At 43.3% G+C, this 21,205-nt stretch overlaps 2 protein-coding genes across 2 annotated transcripts in view; both read left to right on the top strand.

Moving 5' to 3' along the window:
- Positions 1 to 1,192: 1,192 nt before the first annotated feature.
- On the top strand, positions 1,193 to 4,643 carry LOC116324715 (nuclear factor 7, ovary-like). Its single transcript, XM_031745430.2, has 2 exons — positions 1,193 to 2,792; positions 3,912 to 4,643. Exon 1 carries the CDS (start codon positions 1,387 to 1,389, stop codon positions 2,788 to 2,790), a length of 1,404 nt encoding a protein of 467 aa, XP_031601290.1. The 5' UTR covers positions 1,193 to 1,386; the 3' UTR covers positions 2,791 to 2,792; positions 3,912 to 4,643.
- A 582-nt stretch (positions 4,644 to 5,225) lies between these two features.
- waplb (WAPL cohesin release factor b) overlaps positions 5,226 to 21,205 on the top strand; it is a 33,773-nt gene continuing 17,793 nt past the window's right edge. Inside the window, exons 1-5 of the mRNA XM_031745418.2 lie at positions 5,226 to 5,543; positions 6,213 to 6,676; positions 14,754 to 15,504; positions 16,683 to 17,068; positions 18,878 to 19,002. Of these exons, the coding sequence (XP_031601278.1) occupies positions 6,235 to 6,676; positions 14,754 to 15,504; positions 16,683 to 17,068; positions 18,878 to 19,002 (1,704 nt within the window). The 5' untranslated portion in view covers positions 5,226 to 5,543; positions 6,213 to 6,234. The remainder of the gene's footprint in view (positions 5,544 to 6,212; positions 6,677 to 14,753; positions 15,505 to 16,682; positions 17,069 to 18,877; positions 19,003 to 21,205) is intronic.

Below are 21,205 nucleotides of genomic sequence, written 5' to 3'. Positions count from 1 at the left end.
GAAGCAGAACAGATCACATTCAGTGACACATAATTGAGGTACGACTTCAGCCTCATGGGAAAATTTTGCTTCTTGAAAATTCTTCTTTGCTTTATGGTAATAAATCTATGATGTAATGCAGTAACATGTAACATGTAGCCTGCTGGGTGTGTGTGAGACAGGTCTGACTTGGCGTTAGTTTAGAACATACCGGATAGCCCAGTTTTTTGCCTCCTCCACACCTTCTTCCTTTTAAAGTGAAGTTAAGTCAGCATACCTGCAAGCTTTGTGTTCAAGCTGAAACACTTTCCACTTTAACATCTGCCACGTGTTTCTGCACATGCAGCAACCACAGCGAAGCATCTTCAGCGCCCATAATTTTACTTTTTTCAAGCAAAACAAGCAATGTCAGATATCAGAGCAGCAGAGCATGTCTGCAGACAGCATGCTCTCTTCTTAGAAATGCAACTGTACTGTAATTTAGTGAAATAACACCAGGGGGTGCGCTGTGAGATGGACAAAATAAATATCTGGAACTGCTTTTGAGACAGTGTTCCTCAAACTGTGTGCTGAGCCCCACTGACATGCAGCAGGTGAGGCAAAGACAACCAGGGGGAAAAATAGGAAATTAATTTAATAAAAGTGATTTTTGTGGCAAACTTTGCTCACAATTGCCGAAGTGAAAACTTTACAGCTAAAATAAACACATTTACAGCCTGGCTGATTTCTTTCTGCAGGTTCACCTGGATACTGGAGTTAGGGGCGTGGCCTCTTTGACTGACAGGTGTTCTGACACAGCTGGAGTAACTGAATTGGACCGCTCCAATGCTGGTGCCCTTTGGAGCATTTCTTTAATGGAATTCTGTGGCAGACAGAAGCTTCCAGTTTTAGAGAGTGCACTTTTATTTATTACTCTGCTACTTTGCACTGATTAGCAGATATCTGTGTTTATGGAAGAACTTATCACTCTGCTCTCTCATCCAAAAGATGGTGTATATCTGATGTACTCATTTACCAGATCTACAGCATGCTCACACATGCCGCTGGTTTCTGTGCATGACTGAAAGCTAAGAGCATGTGGAAGGTGCAAGCACCTGCAGTTTCCAGAGAGCGGTGTGAGAGAAGTCGCTGGAGTGTTACAGTTGTTTGACAGAGCTCCACCCACTCTGGCTCACCTGACAAACACGACTATCAGGAAACACGACTTCTTGACAGTAAAGGGAAGGAAAGCGTCACCTTTACACTGACGCGCTGAGCAGCAGAAAGAATACTGGGAGCACTGGGATTTTACAAATTAAGAAAGAACGCTTGAAAGAAAGATTTTCCCCAAGACTTGTTGAGAAAGTTTTGGCACCGCCTCCTCCCTGCTGTCCGTCCCTGCCTGGTGTCTTTGGTGCTGAGTGGAAAATGGCTTTCCGTTCAGAGGAGGATTTATGCTGCCCTGCCTGTCATGACATTTTTAAAGATCCCGTCCTCCTCTTGTGTAGCCACAGCTTCTGTAAAGCCTGTCTGCAGAGCTGGTGGAAAGAGAAGCAAATCAAAGAGTGCCCGGTTTGTCGGACAGTGTGTGAGTGGAGTGACCCACCTTGTAACCGGGCACTGAAGAACCTCTGTGAGGGATTTTTGCAGAGTCAGAGCGCTTCATCAGGGTCTGACAGTCTCTGCAGTCTGCACTCTGAAAAGCTCAAACTCTTCTGTCTGGACCATGAGCAGCCCGCGTGTATCATCTGTCGGGATGCAAAAATCCACGCTGACCATCAGTTCAGACCCATTGATGAAGTTGCACAGGAACACAGAGAGGAGCTTCAGATGTTCCTGAACCCCCTGCAGCACAAGCTGAAGCTTTTTAATGAAGTTAAAGTGAACTTACATCAAACAGCAGAGCACATTAAAGTGCAGGCTCTGCAGATAGAAAGGAGGCTTAAGGAGCAGTTTAAGAAGCTTCGCCAGTTCCTAGAGGAGGAAGAGGAGGTACGGATGTTAGCTCTGAGGGAGGAAGAGGCGCAGAAGAGCCAAGTGATGAAGGACAAGATGGAGGCTCTGTGCAGGGAGATGGCGGCTCTTTCAGACACAGTCAGAGCCACAGAGGAGCACCTCAGAGCTGGAGATCCATCCTTCCTGAGGACCTACAAGGCTGTGGTGGAAAGAGTCCAGCAGCACCCCCAGCTGGATGATCCACAGCTGGGCTCAGGAGCATTGATAGATGTGGCCAAACACCTGGGCAACCTGACCTTCAACATCTGGAATAAGATGAAAGGCATGGTCTCCTACAGTCCTGTGATTCTGGATCCAAATTCAGCCAATCCAGAGCTCATCCTGTCCGAAGATCTGACTGGCGTGAGGCACGGAAAGAGAAGGCTCCTTCCAGAAAACCCCGAGAGGTTTGAATTCTGGGATTCTGTCCTGGGCTCGGAGGGCTTTAACTCGGGAACTCACAGCTGGGATGTGGAGGTTGGAGACAACAAGGACTGGGAGGTTGGGGTGATAGCAGAGTCTATGTGCAGGAGAGAATTTGTGGGCTCCACAGTGTGGAGCGTAGAGTGCAGCCACGCTGGATACAGAGCGTACTCCCCGACCAACAAATACATCGCTCTCTCGGTCACAGAGAAGGTCAAGAAGGTCAGAGTTCATCTGGACTGGGACGAAGGGAAGCTGTCTTTTTTGGAGCCTGATACAAACACACACATGCACACTTTCACACACACATTCACTGAAAAACTGTGCCCCTATCTTTGCACCAGGAACCCACAGCTTCTGAAAATAGTGCCTGTAAAAGTGTGTGTGAGAAAACTGACAGATCAGGAGGAGTGAAGGTACGGCTAGCTGGGCTTTTACCATGTAAGAGTACAGCTTTAGATCACAGATTAGAAACAGGACAGATAAGATAAGATAACCTTTATTAGTCCCACACGTGGGAAATTTGTAGTTATAAAAAATTACGAGAAGAAAAAGATAAGAAAGAAAGAAACTCAGAATGAGCAGAGCTGCTGTAACAGGCTGCCGCACACGGAGGGGCGCCGGAAGTTGCGCCGGAAGGTCAGATCGGTGCACAGTCACAATTACACAAATCTGGCATTCTTCGTCAACATACTCATACCTGAATGGTTTCATAAAGCCATGTCAGGGCGCATTGTTACTGTGTAAATACTGCTGCATTTCAGTTTGCACATGCTGGCAAGTTGAAATGCAAATATACACTGTGCTACCTTAGTTGACTTATCGTAGTTTGCTACCAGGAGTGTTTCCAGGATTGTGACCAAAACTGGAGCAGAAAACAGGCTCGTGCAGATGATAAGAAGTGTAGTCAATTACTGTTTTGCAATAACTCTTTACCTAAGCAAAAGTAGCAGTAGTACAAAAGTTTAAGCAGCAGATGATTTTACCAACATCTATACGACTGTGAAGCAACCAGAGGTTGCCAGCAGGTCTCTAGGCCTGTGTGATTGAAGCCTAAAAGTACTGAGTTAAATTCCACGCTCCTATTCGGTGGTGTTGTACAATGTAAGAATAACAGTAGCCCAGTAGCATGGGTGTGGGTGGCATGGGCACAAATCATATTTCCAGGTGAGCCGGTGACACCCTCTGTGGAAACACTCCTGACGCAACACAGCACCGAGTACGACACTTACCGTATACTGATGGTGGCCCTGATATTCTCCAAGGAAATCTCAATAGAGCGACAGTGAGTCACGTAATATCATTAATAATTGCCTGTCTTGTACAGTTTAGGTCACAGACTTGCTCTTGTCCTCCATACAAGTGTATTTAGAGTTCCAGTAACTTGAAGAGGTTAAAGCAGAAGCAGCACTTATGGGTTCTGACATAATTATATGAAGTATAACTACCATCTAGTGTTCAGTTTTTTCATCATCTTTATGTGTCTTTGTGATGTTACCATTAATCTAACAATAATTAATCTTTTTGATTTTCAGGGCATATCACATAATCAAAGTAGCGCCCAACAGTCCAAAATACAAAAACAAAGATGCTGCTTCATGTTCTGAGATGTTATTCTTTGTATCGTGTTTGGTGGATTTAAGAGTGAAAAATATTATATTTTATCAATAATGGGGAGCTCATCTTTGAAAGAGTGGACAAATTGTCACACAGTGTAGCTTTTTCCATTTTGAGACAGGACATCACCCCCTCCACCCAGCACAGGTGTGACCGTGGCATTGTTTTCCTTGAGCTAACGAGTTTCAAGCCTCTAACAAGTAACGTGGAGACTGCCGTGGCCTCAGTCTGGTTGATCGATACCGCTCTCTCATGTGGGACTGCACCACGGGACACAGCAGAGGATATTGAATGTTTCCAACCAGAACTGGGTCAGTTTGGGTTACAGCTGTCACATGAAACACACAACAGAGGAACTATTTGTGTTGCACAACAAATTATTTTGACTTTAAATGTAATTTTGTCAAATGTGGTACCTTAAATGAACACTTAGAAAATATTTATAAGGCCTATATAAATCATAGCAGGGATCTGTTTACAAAAAGCAACAATGAACACAGCTGGTTGTTCAATGCTGGTTTGTGTATTATTATATGAACAGGTAAGCAAGGTGCACTAATGAATTTGAGTATTTTTGCATTAATTCTGTTGCTTTTTATTTAAAAGCTGATGAAGAGCCTGGTGAACAGTGGAAGATTGCTTTTTCAATAAACTGGTCATCATGTAAATAACTCTGATTTTTCTTTTTTAAACTGTGAATACAAAGTTAATAAGAGTAGTTTTGCATTTCCAGTGAATTATTAACAGTACGTTGCAAACAATACGTTAGTAATTCACTAGATTATTAACTCGGTGATTCTTGAACTCATTTTGATTTTTTTAACTTTACAGACTCCAAAAGCCTCTACAATTATTCGTGTCGCATTTTGTGTGTACAAGAGGAAATTTTGCGAGTTTACCTGAACGCAGCATTTGAAACGATAAGATTAATGAAGCCTCTTGTGTGAAGTTTGAAATGTAACGTAAGGCAGTTCCGCTTGATGTAAAAAATGTAAAATTAGACAAAAAACTTCGGTTTTACAGAAACTTAGCAAAATAATAAATCCACGTCACAGTGAATAATATGTTGGCGAAGAGTTCACCATTAAATCCACATTTTCAAACTACTCTGTCTTTACAAAAGCGTTCACATCAGCTACTTTTACCGCAAATTACCTTCACATACGCCAATTTTATGCTTTTACTTTGAAATGTCGGCAGCATGACTTCCGGTTACACTATTTTCGCGGCTCGCTTGACACCGCGGGGGAGTCCAATGGAAGCCTTCGTCGCAGCCCGGAGGAGACAATCGAGTGAGATTTAACTCGAAAGCGGAGCTGGTTTCATTAGATGGGTCTTTAAACCGCGCCTTTTCTCAACAGCCTTGACCTGTGGTTTGTCACATTCGGTTTCAAACCCACCGATCGGCCGATAACGGCGCCCGCTCGGCCTTGTTTATACTGTGCAGGGCTGCTTGAATCGGGGAAGCAGGCCCGGTTCTCCTGTGCCCGTTTAACGGCCGTCCTGCGGCTGGAGCGTGTTTTGTGCGGATCGGCCCTTTAGCTCACCAAGTAAGTGAAAATACCAGAAAACAGATAGCGCCGGTTTTAATGCAGGATATTCTCAGAGTTTTTCTTTTGGAGTTTCGACGTAAGGCCATGTCAGTTTTTAGTTATTGTTAGCCGCTAGCCTCGAGCTAACTCCGCTCTCTGTGTTGAGCTTACTGCTAATGCTAACGGCTGACACTCGACTTGCTTGAATACCAACTTCAGGGATCTAGAAGAGCTCTCACCACGCAATTACATGGACACTCAGTCTGCTCTGCGTGATATCCAGTTGTAAAATTTGTTATGTTTTCATTAATTTTTATGCTAGCGACCAACCAGTGCAGAAAGCTGCAAATGAGCACGTTAGCATGGTGCTAAGCTAATGTTAGCCTTGTTTTGTATAACCAGCTGGCTGAGAAGTACTCCGGCTGTTACCTGGCACTTCTGCCCTGTATTAACATAAGAATAAACGACTTTCTTTTTCAAAAATATATGTTTTTTGTGAATTGTTAGTTTGCCTGCTAATAAAATAAAAAAAGTAGAGCTGTATTTTACAGATATTAATTGTGTGTGTATTTATCTTTCGCGGCTCCTGATCAGGTTGTAAACCAGAAATTACATTTAGAGAATCATATAAATGTTCGTCTCGCCTAAGATGCCCTCTCTTTCTACTCCTTGGCCCTCCTCTTTCAGAGAATATGACCCAGATGCAACAATGACGTCTAGATTTGGTAAAACCTACAGCCGCAAGGGTGGTGAGGGCACGTCCAAGTTTGATGAAGTTCTCTCCACCAAGAGAGGCACCCTGAGCACCAAATGGGGCGACACCACCTACAAGGCCAAGGTGGGGTCGAAGCGTGCCGGCGCTCCCAAGAATGACTCAGTCCTGGAGGTGTATAAGAGGCCCCGTCCATGCGGGGACAGTTTGGATGACCCGTTTGGGTTTGACAGTGACGAGGAATCCAAGCCCGTGTCATCCCGGAGCGGGAGCAAGTCGTCTCCCGCCAAGCCGGCCTCAGCAGAGCCACCCCAGGCAGAACGACCCGGGGTGTCCCCAGATACGGGGAGCAGGTCCAGCCTCCAGGGAGCATCTAAGACCCAGCCGAGGGCTATGGACGACACCCTTCGGTTCTTCAACAGCAGCAGTGCCAGCACAGGTAATACAGAGTCTGTTAATAATTCCCTGAAAGTTAAATCTGCAGTGTGTCAGTATAACGCCAAAGAGGTGACATTCACAGCGGTACTAGTTTAAATGAGCCAGCTAGTAAGCTCAGGAGACGGGCGTCCTGCATCGCGTGTCGAGCACATCAGGGTGAAGTCTTTTAAACTTGGAAGAAAAGTCGATTAATGTTTGTTATTTTCTTCCAGCTGCTTCCCTTTCAGTTGGCTGTGATATCTTTTCAGACACAGAGAAATCACTTTCCCTGTTTGTACCCCCTCTCAGCCGTTCCCTGTCAGCTTGACTCGCTTTCAGCTTTCTGTGACTGCTTCTGGCCGCCTGCCAGAGATGCGAGCTCGCTCCTCACAGCGAGCTGTGCCCCAGCGAGCACCTCAGATGGCTCAGAGGGCTGTTTTCACACTGATGGTAGACCGAGCCACACTGACGGGAAGCTAGCATGACACTGAAGTTAAACCCTGCCATAAACATGTGTATTATCTGCATACAAAGGCTGGAGATGTTGGCTCGATAAATATGGTAATGTCATTGATAAAATGGTTCTTTTTATAAAATAAAGGGCTGACGACTGCTTCTTTCAGAGTGGTATTTTTGTACAGTTAAACAAATCAATAGCACGTGGCTGTGAATCAGAAAAAGTACATTAAAGCTTGTTGGCTTACAAAGGACTGTAAAGATTGTGAGTAACAAGCACATTTTGCTGGCATTATTACACCACAGGTACGCTGAATGTGCCACTGTTGTGTTTGCAGTGGTAAGATGAGGGGTATTGTGGTTTTTAAACAGACTCCAGCACGGTTTAGTTGCAGGCTGATTACTTTCCTCCTTTCAAACTCTAATAATGTCTTATGGGACCTACATAACATTGGTGTGGTTGTATTTAACAAGGATTAAATATGAGCAGAGGCACACACCTCTCTCAGGTCTCCTTCAGCTAAGACGTCACTGAAACACCTCATCCAGGAGGCGTCCGGTCGGATTCCTGAACTGCTTTATCAGCCTCTTGGAAGAGCAGCAGCTGTACTCTGAGCTCTTTACCCTGTGGAATAGAATTGTAGTTCAGTGGGGCTAGCATCTTCGCAGTCGACTGGGGTCTGTGGATGGCCTGTCTACCTGCAGAAAAAGCTATTGTCGATTGATGCATGTGCTACACAGGTCTGTGAGCTACACTTGCTTGTGCTGCCGTTTGTCCATCGGTCAGCTGTGAAGAAGAGCAAAGTTATAACATGCAATGAGCTGAGGTGAAGAAGAGTGTTAAAAACAATGAAAAGCATCCACTGCAGCCACCATCTGCTTTTCAGGCTACGATCTACAAAGTTTTTTCCCATGGTTCTCCCATTCCTCGCGAACTCTGCAGTCGCTCTGTTCCCTGTTTTGGCCCATATGTCAAGAAATCAGCGGTTTGGTAGATGCATACACACTCCTTATCCAGCGATGTGCAGTGAGAACTACACAGGAGTGAGTGCTATAGGTGAAAATGTCTCTCCACTCAGTATACAAACGGAAACGTGTACGCAGACAGACACATTTGCAAGACCATAAATTACATTTAAGAGGCAAATATCTGTAGGCATATGAGGTTTTGCCTCATATGCCTACAGATATTCGCCACCAGCATACAACTCATAGCTGGACTCGAGTTACAGAAACAAGGAAGTTCTGTGATTAGTTTTCCCGCTCTTCGCTGAAAGCTCTTCTTTTTATGTCCATGTCGTCTGATCCTCAGTAGCACTGGGAGACTCCCAGATGATTACCTTCTTCAGTGCTGTACCAGCATCTTATATGGAGAGAAATTTGCCGCAGAAGGCTTACAAATGCATACAGTATGATCCACAAGCAGTGTGCAGTGATTTGTGTGTAATTTTTAGGGACTCACAAATGCATGCTTCAATCCAAACGCAAATCTGACCACACACAGGACTAGTTTTCATTTACACCCGATATATTAAATTCGGCTTCACCAAACAGATGTTTTTCTCTTACAAAAAGCTTTCTGTCCAAACAAATGTCAAACTTCAGGTAACATCCCTCTCGCTCACTTATTAAACCTAATACGAGTGTACGAATCACCTGATACGCACAGATATCAGTCAGCTTTGTTTACGTCCCAGTATAAAACTGGGACCTGTGCAGGAGCCTATAAAGGTTAAAACATTATTTAAATAAGTTGCTGCTATGTGCTGGTTGTTCTTACTGTGCATCGTGCTCCACAGTGAGTATATGCAGCTAATCTCTGTACCTTTTGAATATAGATTTAATCCAGGTAAAGGTAATAGCAGTTTGATGCTAATTTTACTATTCTGTAATAACAGCAGGCTTACATTATTGTTAGCTTAATGGCTAATCCTGAACATTTCAGGATGCAGCAGCTTATTTAAACCATATTTTAACCATCACAGGCTAATGAGTAGTTTCTGTAATTAACACTGTTTCTAGTAGAGGGTCACAGGCTGTTCTGTTTATTTAGAAGGACCGCCTTTCTTTGAACAAACAAACAAAGAAAACCAATAAAGCAGCAGCTTACATTTGTGGATCTGTGCAAAGCTGGCAGCGTGAAATTTGTGTCCAAACTCCACAAGGGCATGTGACGTGATCTGTGCATGTCAGAAGATTCGTCCACACACATTTAAGCTTTTGTGCGTCAGTGAGAGGATGTTACTTGTAGTTTTAGACATTTGTATGCAAAGAAATGTTTTAGAAAGAGAAAATGATCTGATTAGTGAAGCTGAACTTTAGAAATTATGATTAAGTGATGAGTATTTATTCAGGTTTGCACCGAGACATTGGTAAGGTGGTTAAATTGCATGGTAAGCCGTACACGTTTACTTTTGTTTTTACAATGTTGCAGACATTTGTAAGTCTTCGTTTACGCTTGTGGATCATACCGTACACATTAGCAAACCTTTGAGTCAAATTTCTCCCCATAGTGTTCACACCTAATGATAAGGAAGTGCTTTCTGCGATGTGGTGACGTGACGGGTAACGATAAAAAACCCATCAAAAACTCGCACCTTCAGATGTGAACAGAGGAGAATACAGTTCAGAATTCACTTTGCAGGAGAAATTGTTTTAGCGGAATCACTCCGCTGAGATCGACTGCACATTCTTCTGTTGCCACAGACGATCAGAAATTAGGCTTCTTGTGTCAACATTTACAGACAGAGTGGAGGGAAGAAGGTGGTGCTGTTGGTGGTGTTGTGCTTTCTTAAAAGGGTGCTCTGAAGCTGAAGGGACTTGGATTGTCCAGTAAACTGAGCATTTCGCCAGCAGGTGGTTAATAATCAGCTGAACAAATGCAAACTACTGTACTGTACTACTGCAGTGTGAGGGTGACTCACAGTGAAGTCTTTCTTTTTTTTAAAGATGCAGCTTGATTTTGAACTTTATTGAGAAAATTTGCTTGTTTATCATATTTAGCGTTCTGAGACGCTACACCCTGTACACCCGTTCGTTTAGGAGCGGTGCTGCATCATCATTTAAAACCGTTTGGAGAAAAATTTTTTATCTGCCACACATTTTTTTTTTTCTTAAGGACTTGTCCTGCTGGGAAAGTTTAGATACTATGAATCTAAGAAGAAGAGACTCTTAATGATTACATCCACTCTTATCTGCCCGTCACAGACGTGTTGCGCTCTCCGGGTTCAGAGTCACTTTCTGTGACATTGCATTGCTGTAGAAATAATCCAACTTACTAGAGCTGACAAAGTTGCTGCATTTGAAGGCATTTTAATAAAATGAAGACAAGTTATTGCCAAAGACGAGAGCCTAAACTAAACACTAAACTCTGTCCTAAACTCATGCTGATAAAAAAGGGAAACTAATGAAGCCGACTGGTGATAAACCAAGTCTTTGTTGATGGGGAAAACAGCTGGCTCCACAGTTAATGAACGCGGGTTATTAAACGGTATTGAGGGTAACGAGTAGGAATCTTCTTCCTTTAGTGAAGGAATCTTTAAACTTTTATTTCAAGACAAACATTCGGAGGCTCGTGCAGGTTGGAGCCCAGAGTCCTTCTGACTTGGTGGTTCTTACCTGGTTAAAGATTAAACACAGAGTACCTCTGTGCTGCTTAATTTTTGTTTTTAATGCACACAGCTCTGCAAACCCTTTAGACAGTTGCACACCCACACAGGCTGACATCAAGCCCCATCTGCCTCGCAAAGCCAAAGTACGCAAACTGCCGGCTTTGCACCTTCCCGAGGTGTCACCTCTCCAGACTCTTATTTTTATCTGCCCGGCTTTAAAGGAATGCAAGGTGATCAGCTTCCATCATCAAACGGCTTCAGAGCAACATTTTGAGTTTCTCATAGGCTACAGAACGCCGTGTGTGTGTGTGTGTGTGTGTGTGTGTGTGTGTGTGTGTGTGTGTGTGTGTGTGTGTGTGTGTGTGTGTGTGTGTGTGTACAGCCTGCTCCTCGCTCTGCCATCTGCCGAAGAACTGAAAGTGTGTTAATCACTAGAACATTTTGCAACCGCGTCAGCAGTAAAAACAGCACATGACTGGAAAAACAAACCCGAGCCCTTTGGTTTCCAAAAACGCCAAACTCAGAGCTTATCTGAGATTCTTTAATTAAGACTTGACATTTTACACGTGCATGTTCAAAAGAAGGAGATTGGAGTGCGCTCAGAAAGGCCTGCTTCCAACACTGCTTGTGGTTGGACGTCATGAAGGTGATCGTCTCATGTCCAATAAAAACTTGATTTAGTTAGAATAACTAAATCTAGAATTTCGTAGAGCTGGCAGACACTAATAGCTAACCTGTGTCTGTACCTGAGTTGTAGCCACGGAAACCCTCAGAGCTGCACAGCGTCGTTCACGTGGACTTGTTTTGATAAAGTTAGAAGAAATCGTTGGAGCGCTGAGCAGAAAAGACTAAATGACTCATCTGCAGGTCTCGGTTCACGTCTCGCTTTGAAAATACAGTAAAATGGTTGAAGTAATGGAGGAATCACAGCCCTTTATACATTTTGCACTCAGTTGATATCAGCATAAACACTTTGGTAAAAAACAAACAAACTACATTTAGATCTTAGCCAGAAAAAGACCTGTGTCCACAGACATACATGATTTTAGCTCGGTGTCATTTGACGGTGTGGCCTTTAAGGACCTTTAGCAGTCCTCTGAGGGCCTCGCTCGTTCTCTGCGTTTGATCTTCTCTCTTTATTTTTAATTTCTCAAAGTCAGAATCATAAGCTGAAATGGCCTCTTTCCAGATTTGCTACCACTCAACCTTGAATCAAAAACCGCAGAAGCTGGTATTATGTGATGCTACAGCGTGAAGCAATTTCCTGTTTGCTCAGAGGGGAAAGTGAAGCATTGTGAGTTATGTGCCACGGCAGAAGTGACACAAATAACCGGGGGTGCTAATAATCAAACAGCGTGAATTGTCCTGGAAGTGGCTCCAGACCCATTTTGATTCTCTTGAAGAATTACAGCTGCTGGCGAATGACTGTTTGCTGTGAGACCTGGCTGCTGTTCCAGGTGTGTGTGTGTGTGTGTGTGTGTGTGTGTGTGTGACCTGCTTTTATTGCGTAACGGTGTTTTTTGAAATGGTGCAATCTTTGGGTGCATCATCATTGTGCCGAGGTGTCTGTGAAGTTCAGCGGTAAAATGTAAAGTGAATGTGGGGCATATTGGGGGTGTGTGTGGTTGGGGGGGGGGGCTTTCTTTTTTTTCTTTTTTTTCTTTTGGCAAACAGATCCAAGCTGCTTAAACAAGTTTTAGCATTCGGTTTTCAAGAACACATCATGCAGAACCACGCGGTGTCTCATTCCTTCGAGTCCGGCTCAGAGAACATTGGAGCTGGAAGTTGGTAGAAAAGTTTCTCAGTTTAACCAACATGTTGTCTAGTTTTTTAAAAATTCTGTCTTTTCTGGTTTGTAGATGAACCACGACAGGTTTCAAAAGCAAAACCTCACCTTGAAACCCTTAAGTTGTAGTTTGGCACACACAAAAAATTTCAGTTTATTTTTACTGATGACTGCGCAAAAGTCTTGTAGCTAGGGCTGCACGATTTTGCATAAAATGAGAATCACAATTTTTTTGCTTAGAATTGAGATCATGAGTCTCTCACGATTTTCTTTTCCAGTATAAATATTTATTGCACTTATTAACTGCACATCAACTTCGTAACAGTTGAGACTGAACATAAAAACAATAAATGAACATAAAAACAATAAATGTCTCACATTTTGTCATTGCCGCAAAATGTTGTACTGCTTGTAATTCCGTCTCCACTGTTGCTCGACACTGCGTGTATAGAGCAGGTAGTGCAACATTTGAAAAATAGTTGCGGGTAGAGCAGGGCGATATGACCAAAAATATTTATCACGATATACATTTGAAAATTTGCGATAACGATATAACTGACGATATAATTGACACTAGACAAAATACTTTACAACTCCACAACTTTATTAGTGCAAAAAACCTCATCAATGTATTTTCACTTAAACAAGCAGCTGTTTTTTATGTGCATTAAAGTTATATAAAAATTTAACAGTGCAAATTCCTCACTGACAGTTTAACCAAAAGGCATTTCCAGTGGAAATTGGCCGACATATCCTCAGCATAACCATGTAGAATATCCACAAACCTTAAGAAGAGGTTATACACAAAATTCGGTAATATTATGTTGAAGCACAGTACGTATCACTCTGCGAGGCTCCTGCCTGCCTACGTTAGCCGTAATGCTCCGACAATCCATCAAGCAGTGCGGCTTCGTAGCTTAGCAAAGTCGTACTGAAACATTTGACAGATTTTCGAGCGCCGTGTACATAAAATCGTTTCGAGGTCAGTAAACACAACCAGAATTCATACATAAGGCACACGGGATTATAAGGAGCACTGTCGATTTTCAGAAAAATCAAAGGATTGATTTTAAGTGTGCCGTATTTTCCAAACAACACGGTAATAACGACGGCCCGCTAGCATGCTCTACCAAAAATAGTGCTTTGTTGTGTATCTGACGGACGAAAGCTAAACCAGTTCCACACCACTGAAGTTGCAGCATTTTTACAAACCAGTTCTGGTTCATCCGTTTCATTTAACGATCCACTTTCGCGCTTCTCACTCTGCGTCGCCGCCATGTGCGTATGTAAACATAGGCAGTGCGCATGCGCGTTTTACCCACATTCTATCGCGACATTTCATTTTTCTATCGTTGCCTAAAATTACACGGGTATTACCGTGAACGGTATGATATAGCCCAGCCCTAGTTGCGGGACGGCACTCTGTAGCGTTTGTCTAGGGTGTTGATCATTTTCCTAAATCTCTCGTTTTGCACAGTGTTGATGGGAGCCATATCTTTAGCCAGGTGATAAGTGATAGCCTCCGTAGTTTCTTTGTGCCTGCGGGAGTTTGACGGGTATGGGGAAGCGCTGTATAAGGTTCCCGTTATTGATGTGGTTGACCGGGACGGATTTTCTCCTGTCACTTTCTTGGCCTTTACAGCCTCCTCATCGCTCACTTTTTTCCCTGCCAGCTGGCTTCTGTATCACGTGGTATAAGGCTTCGCCCTTGTCATTTGTTGAGCAGGAAGAGTGAGCGCTTGTTTTCATGCAGATTATGTCCCGGATCAAAATGCAGTACAATCGTCATCCCCTTTTTTTTTTTTTTTTTTTTTTTTTTTTTTGTAAATCGTTGTCATTTGGAAATGAGATCGCACATAAGTATGAATTGAGATCGCGATTTTCTAACGATTCATTGTGCAGCCCTAGTATGAAGGTCTTTTTTTTCCCCTCTAGGCATAAAAACTGACATTTTATGTGTATTTTTATCTTCTTTTCATTATTTGTATAAGCACACAGATCTAGTTTTTAACTGTTATTTCAGTCAGCAATGATGTTTGTTTTTGTTTGTTTGTTTTTTTTTGCCTGCATTTTCATTGTTGTTCTAGTTATTTGTGCAGCACCTTTTCCTCTTTCAAATATTAAAGCTTAGTCCATTTGATTTGATTTTTAATACAAATTTGCTTGTGAAAAATTGACCAGCATGAAGATGACCGATGCCTTCAGTGACTTTGATGCACTGATTCTGAGTCTGTTTTCATTCTCAGGAAAGTCCAAGCAGAGCTCGTTGTCCTCGTTGTCCTCGTCGTCAGAGAACCAGCACAGCTACACGTGGTACCAAAACGTTTCTGAGAGCGACAAGAAGCCCCTGGCCCAGACCACCACCCTGAAGACTGGCTCCAAGGCCGAATCCACCTACGACTCGTGGGATGTTATAATGGGCCTCCGGCCACCTTCTCCCACACAGGAACCCCGCAACCCCGCCCCTACTCTGTCATGGGCTTCGGCGGGCGTCACGACAGCAGGTGGCTGTGACCCGGTGCAGACCCGGCACGAGAAGACCCCCTCTCCTCCACAGCTGCTCCTCAGCGACAGTGAGGACCTGCAGGGCAACCCTGACCTCACCGAGACATCGGATTACTCCCAGATGTCGACCTCATCGTCACTTGAAAGGAACTCGAACTGTCGGACATACAGGAGGCCCAACAAACAGGGCAAAGCCTCAGACTCCAGCAGCTTCGCAGCCACTGTTTTTGGCTCAGATCTTCCCAAATCCGCATCTGACAGCAATAACAAAACAACAGGTGGCAGAGGGAACCGGGGCAGGACGAGGGACTACACAGTGCTGCACCCGTCCTCCATATCTATGTGTAACGTCACCATCCAGGACCGAGTGGTGGAGGAGTTTGGGACTGATGCAGCACCCTCTTGTGGTAGTGGTTCCACCGGTTCAGGCAGCACGACGCAACTGGGAGAGGCCGGATGGCAGCGGAAGAAGCCGGAACAACAGAATACAAGGTTGGTTAACGGGGACCGGCGGACCCTGTGTGTCAGGGTGTTCCACAGTGTGGACAGTTTAATGTGTAACTGCCTACACCTGCTGATATCCCACAAGAGCTACAGGAAGTCTAAAATTATCCCAATTTTTCCCACATACAGATTTATTTTTCATCTAACAGATCGACCTCATCCCTCAGACAAACAACTCGCGCTCTCTCTCTCTTTTTTTTAAAGTAACTGAGGTGTGCAACATCTGGTGATGGACACAAAGCTTAATGATCATTATCTTTAGTCCACATCCACAGACCTGGTAGAAAGTGATTTACTAGGTCCATAAACAGAACTTGGATGCTGAACATGCCAGCACGAAACATCCAGAGTACTTCATTTGAAATTGCAGCCACTAAATACATGGTTGGGTTTTAATATTTTATGTCAAACTACTTAATAAAATATTTGTAACAGACTGAGAGAGAAAATACAGGTTTAAATGAGACTGTTTCAGTTTGAAAGTAGTTTATTTATAACAAGCGAAAAGCCATTTAATATCAGGTTTGAGAGGAGAAAAACATAAAGCAAATACATAAAAATGTATGTAGGTAGTTGTTTATGCTGTGTGACTTCTCACAGGCACGGGGACATATTATTCAGTGAAAACCAATCTATGATGCCTTTCATTTCACGCGTTTTACATCTTTACCATATTTCCATCTCAGCGTGAGCCTGTGTGCCTCTTTGGTCTCATTTCAGTTGCTGAGACTTCATTTACTTCCACTCCACTGTAATATTTTGGCTGTTAAGCGTAATGCCCCTTGTTTTGCCAAGAAGAACGAGCGCTCGGTGATTTTATCGATTTTTTTCATTTGAATGAAATGACCTTGTTCACAGATAAGTCCATCCATTTGAATCGCAGGGTTTTTCTTTTAAAATGCTGCAAGAAATCAAATTTAAATTGAATTTGCTTTCATTACCTGGGCTGAAAATGATAAATTTTATGAGGGAAAGGGTTGAGAAAAGTGTTAATTAGAATATGGTAGTTTGCCATTTCATGTTCGTGCTAATCATGAAACACATTAGACTGAAGCCTGAATTGAAAAATCCTCTTCACAAGTATACTTTTACACATTAAAATTCAGTTTTAATTAAGTCGTCTCAGCAGAATATTAACGCCGTTCCTCTGGATGTCCTCTCCGCAGGTTCAGGCAGACCCAGACCAAGTCGAAGAAGGACAGTAAGCTGGACCTGTTTGGCTTTGAGGACTCGGAGGCCCAGCAGGAGGAGAACAGTACCGACAGCACGGATGGCCGGTCCAGTTACAAAATCAAATACTTTGGTTTTGACGACATGAGCGACAGTGACGGCGACGAAGACGACGGCAGAGCTAAAGAGAGGAGGAGGGCCAAAAAGAAGGCCGCCAACACCACAGTGACCCCGGTGGTCACCGTAGAGGAAACGCCAGCTGATGACCCACCAGATCCGTTCGAAAGGCTGGAGGTCCAGGAAAGGCTGGAGGTCCAGGAAAGGCCGGCGGTCAAGGAAAGCAAGAAGAACTCTGAGAAGCAGGAGAGCAGGATACGAACAGGTTAAAACACCAACACTGTCTGACTGATAACGCCGAGGTAGTGATGAGGATATCTAGTGAAACCACCTTTTTACAAAATCAGCCAAAGAGCCATGTGCAAAGTGTTACAGTAACATGAGCAGGCTTGTTATTTTCACCCTGTGCGTATCTTCCAATTAATTAAGGACAGACTGCGCTGACGCGTGTATCAAATAACAGCCTGATCCCAACTCGCCGATTCGTGATTATGGACCTCTCCTTCAGTTTGACCTCTCCTTCAAGGTCAACACATTGATCTGAAGGTTAAAGTGATGATAATGATTTATAGAGCTACTTAAAAAGCGTTCTGAGTGCTTCTTGGCTTTTCATATTTGAAATTTCTGATTTAAGTATAATCTGTGGTAACGTAAGCCGACACGACTGGCTCACTCGACCTCTTCAGTGTAACACTTGTTGGGAAGGTCCTGTTGTGTTATTTCATGTCTGGCGCCTCTGTTTGCTTCACACTGTGTGTGAGGTGTGTACTGAGTGAGCTGAGAGGGGAATGGACTGCAGCGACAGCAGTGAAGACTGAAATGAAACTCAAATAAATTGGTCGAATAACATTTATTTGTTTTGCAAAATCGAAACGATGTTCAAGTTTATTTGGACGTCACCTTATATGTGAAGTGATGATAAAACAGGATTGTTGCACGCCTGCCCTGAGCCTGCTGACACATGCTTCTGAGTCTGACTGACAAACCCTCTGACACCAGTTTGTCCATCGCGCTGTTTCTGGAACAGTCTTTCAAAGAGAGAGTGAGAGATTCTTAGCAGTCGCCCAGTGAACATTGATTTTTTTTTTATTTTGTCATTATTTTAAGGTCACAGTGAAACGGCCATCATAGACTCTGTAGCTACGACAGTGTGCCATAATTCCATATGAAATAAGATGAGATACATTTCATTTATTCCAAAAGTAAGGAAGTTACTGTCTAACAGCAGCCAAAACATTAAGCACAGCTTGGTGAAAAGGAAAATGGAAGGTATTATCACTCAAAGCGCGCCATAAAAGTAGGTTTGAACAGTTTATTTTAGTGGGTTAGCGTCACAAAATACGCCAACACATTTTGCCCTGCACCTTATTCAGCTTGTAGGTTTTTTTCTTTTCTGTGACTCTTGAGTCCCTGAAACTGGATTTTCCTTTTCATTACTGTATTTCCTTCTATGAGCGCCGGTGGTTTGAGGGGCATTCACATTACTCATCTTAAATGGAGAAGAATATAATAGCTCAATAGAATATATTTACAATACGACAAGACGAAAAAAGCTGAATAAAGTAAAAATGGCACGATCGGGTGGAATAAAACTGTAGCTGTGCAGAGGGACCAGAAATACAGCCTGACTGGGCTGTGTGTCCTTTTCTTGTTGCTTTGTGTATGGATAAACATTAGAGAAAGCCAACACGCCAGCATAGACTGAACACACGGACACACGCACAAACGGTCACACTCTAACAACAAACACAACAGCTAATCCTGTTTCACTATCCAGCAGGCGCTCACTGTTAGGACTGCTGGAAATGAGCTAAAGCTCACAAACACACAGTCAGTTTAATTTGACCTTGTTTCTGATAACATGTTTTTTCCTCTCTCATATGGAAAAACTCCTGGATTTAAACATGATGAGGAAGCGTGTGCTTTCAGACTCGGGCAGCTCATGAGTATATCACTTCTTTCTATGTGTCCTGTTAAAAATAATTAGTTTGGCCAGGAGAAGGGCTTTAAAATTATAAATAGATGTGACATAATATTAAATTTAATTACTTTTTAAAAAAATGTTTCCCTGCAGATGTCCTGGACTTCTCAGAGGACGGCCTCAGGGTGGTGGCCAGCGGCCCGAGGAGGCCGCCTCAGGGCAAACCTGCAGAGAAGAACCCGGACACTCTCCGGAGGATCTTCAGTGCACAAAAGAAGGTCAGACGTGACACCGCTGCTGAGTCACATGAGGGTTCACAGTGTTTATGTAACAGGCTGAGAGTGACTTAAGTGTGTTGAAATGTCACCTGGATGCACTGCAAACGTGTGGGCCAGGAAATCTCGTGACTAAAACTTTATTTTGCCTTTATTTAACCAGGAAGCCCCTTGGCAGTAAAATCCTTTACAACAGGGACAGATCCAAAGAAGCACACAGTTACAGAGCTACAAAGATATGAAACATAAACAGACATGAGACTGAAATCAGAAAACAAGGAGCAGAATAGGAAGTCTGGCTTAGCAGGAGCAGTTTCAAGATCTTACAAATAATTGGCTAGTTAAACTTAAGAGTTAGGATTTGAGGAGCCACTGAGAAGAGCCAAAATCATAATATGCTGCATACATTATAGATCAGTAAATAAAATCTACTGGTGCTGTTGTCTCCTTTAGGCTTAGTTAGAGGCCAAGTAGCAGATCATGAGGTACAGTGGTAATGTTCGTGCTGGATAATGAGCACGATAACATGAATTGTGATATGCAGAGTCTAGACAACAAAGAGTCAAAGTGTCACCATAATTATAATCAGGAGCATTTAACAAAGTGCTCAGTGTGCTCACTAGAAGAAAGCGTGTCATCCAACCTGATAGCAAACATTTGTAGGATGAATTAGTCCCCATTCTGAGATTGGAGTAAAATCAATCAGTGAACATCTTCATAAAACAAGAATTCAGACAAAATGAGTGAATGAAAATCAACTTAAACCAAACACAAAGGAGTTTCATCTTTGACGGATGAAGAATTCTAATCAACAGATGAAGCTTGTTAATCCATATGAACCTCTTCACAGAAACATCCTCATCTCTAAATGTAAAACCAGGACTCGTTACAGAAAGAGATCTCAATGTACCTGTGGGGACGAGACTGTCCACCCACGCCCTGTATGACTCAGTACTGTGTGCGTGCGTGCGTGTGTGTGTGCGCGCACGTGGGGGCGGGCAGAGCTGAGGTTTATCGGTGCATCGATGAGGGACGGACAGAGTTGTTTCTGAACATCTCTTGACTCCTTGTCTTTTATTTATCTGCCTGCTAATGGCCTCTACCTCCCCGTCTGCAGATCAGACTATTGATCTCATAAGAGCCGGGTCCCCTTTTCATAGCGGAGACGGATCGATGGTAGCGAGCCGCAGCGGTGGAAGTGCACATCTTAATATTACTGTAAATGAGTTGCCAGCGTCTCATACCTGAGGCGGTGTTTATCTCCTGCCTGCAAGTCTCTGCGTTCAGAGCCTCTCATCAGGTGAAAAACTTGAAGTGAGAGATTAATTGGACCTACTCGCGTTAAACTGTAGGAGTGTTTTTAATCAGGCCTCTCTGCTGCTTCCGTACTTTTCTGAGTTTGTCCTAATGAGCTCTGCGACGCCTCTCTATTACGGGCGCTTGTTAATTGTGTTCTTTTTAGTTTGCAGGCGTTTTAACTTTGTTTGAAAAGGTGATGCGTGATTATCGTTTTAATTAGTAAGACTGATTTCTGCATTCAGATTAGTTTTGCGGCAGCGTGTCAGGATTTGTTGTAATGTGGTCATTTGTACCAGAGTTTCTGCCTCTGGAGTTAATAACGCAGGCTGTTTTTGCTACGCTGATTGTCCTTTCATTGCCAATTTAGTGCCGTATCTTTGGGAATCTGCTGATCCAGTACTGTTTTCCCCTCACTTTAACCCGCTGCAAATGCATTGGAGTCATCTTATTATAAGGTCGTGTAAGGCAAAGGACAGCTGCAGCACTGTGAGCAGACTCCTCAGAGCCAATAAAGGAATTAAAGTTGTAGCAGAAATCCTGAAACTGGATTAAAAAGAAAGATGTGTTGATCGCAGCTGATCATATCTGCCTAATTAGCCTCATATTTGCCTCATACAACCTCATATACTCCTCCAGCATGTCAGGTGGGTCCCACGCCACAATTATCTGTGTGGGACATTATCTAAATTAACTTTCATTGCAGTGGCAGGCGTTTTCCACCCTGGAAGTTCTCCTTCCACCCCGTCTTTGGAGACTTGCTTTGAGCTCAGGATTCTTGGAGTGCTCAGTGTCTCTTATACTGTCAACAACCCTTTTTTTTATTACTCACTTGTTTATTTTTTTCCTATAGAGTTAGGAAAAAACTCTATTAGTGCTTTCAGTGACAGCTCGGTGGCTATCTGTCTTT

This window comes from Oreochromis aureus, linkage group 8, assembly GCF_013358895.1.
Source record: "Oreochromis aureus strain Israel breed Guangdong linkage group 8, ZZ_aureus, whole genome shotgun sequence".
In the NCBI taxonomy this organism is placed as follows: domain Eukaryota; kingdom Metazoa; phylum Chordata; class Actinopteri; order Cichliformes; family Cichlidae; genus Oreochromis; species Oreochromis aureus.
This window is presented reverse-complemented; position numbering and strand designations above follow the sequence as displayed.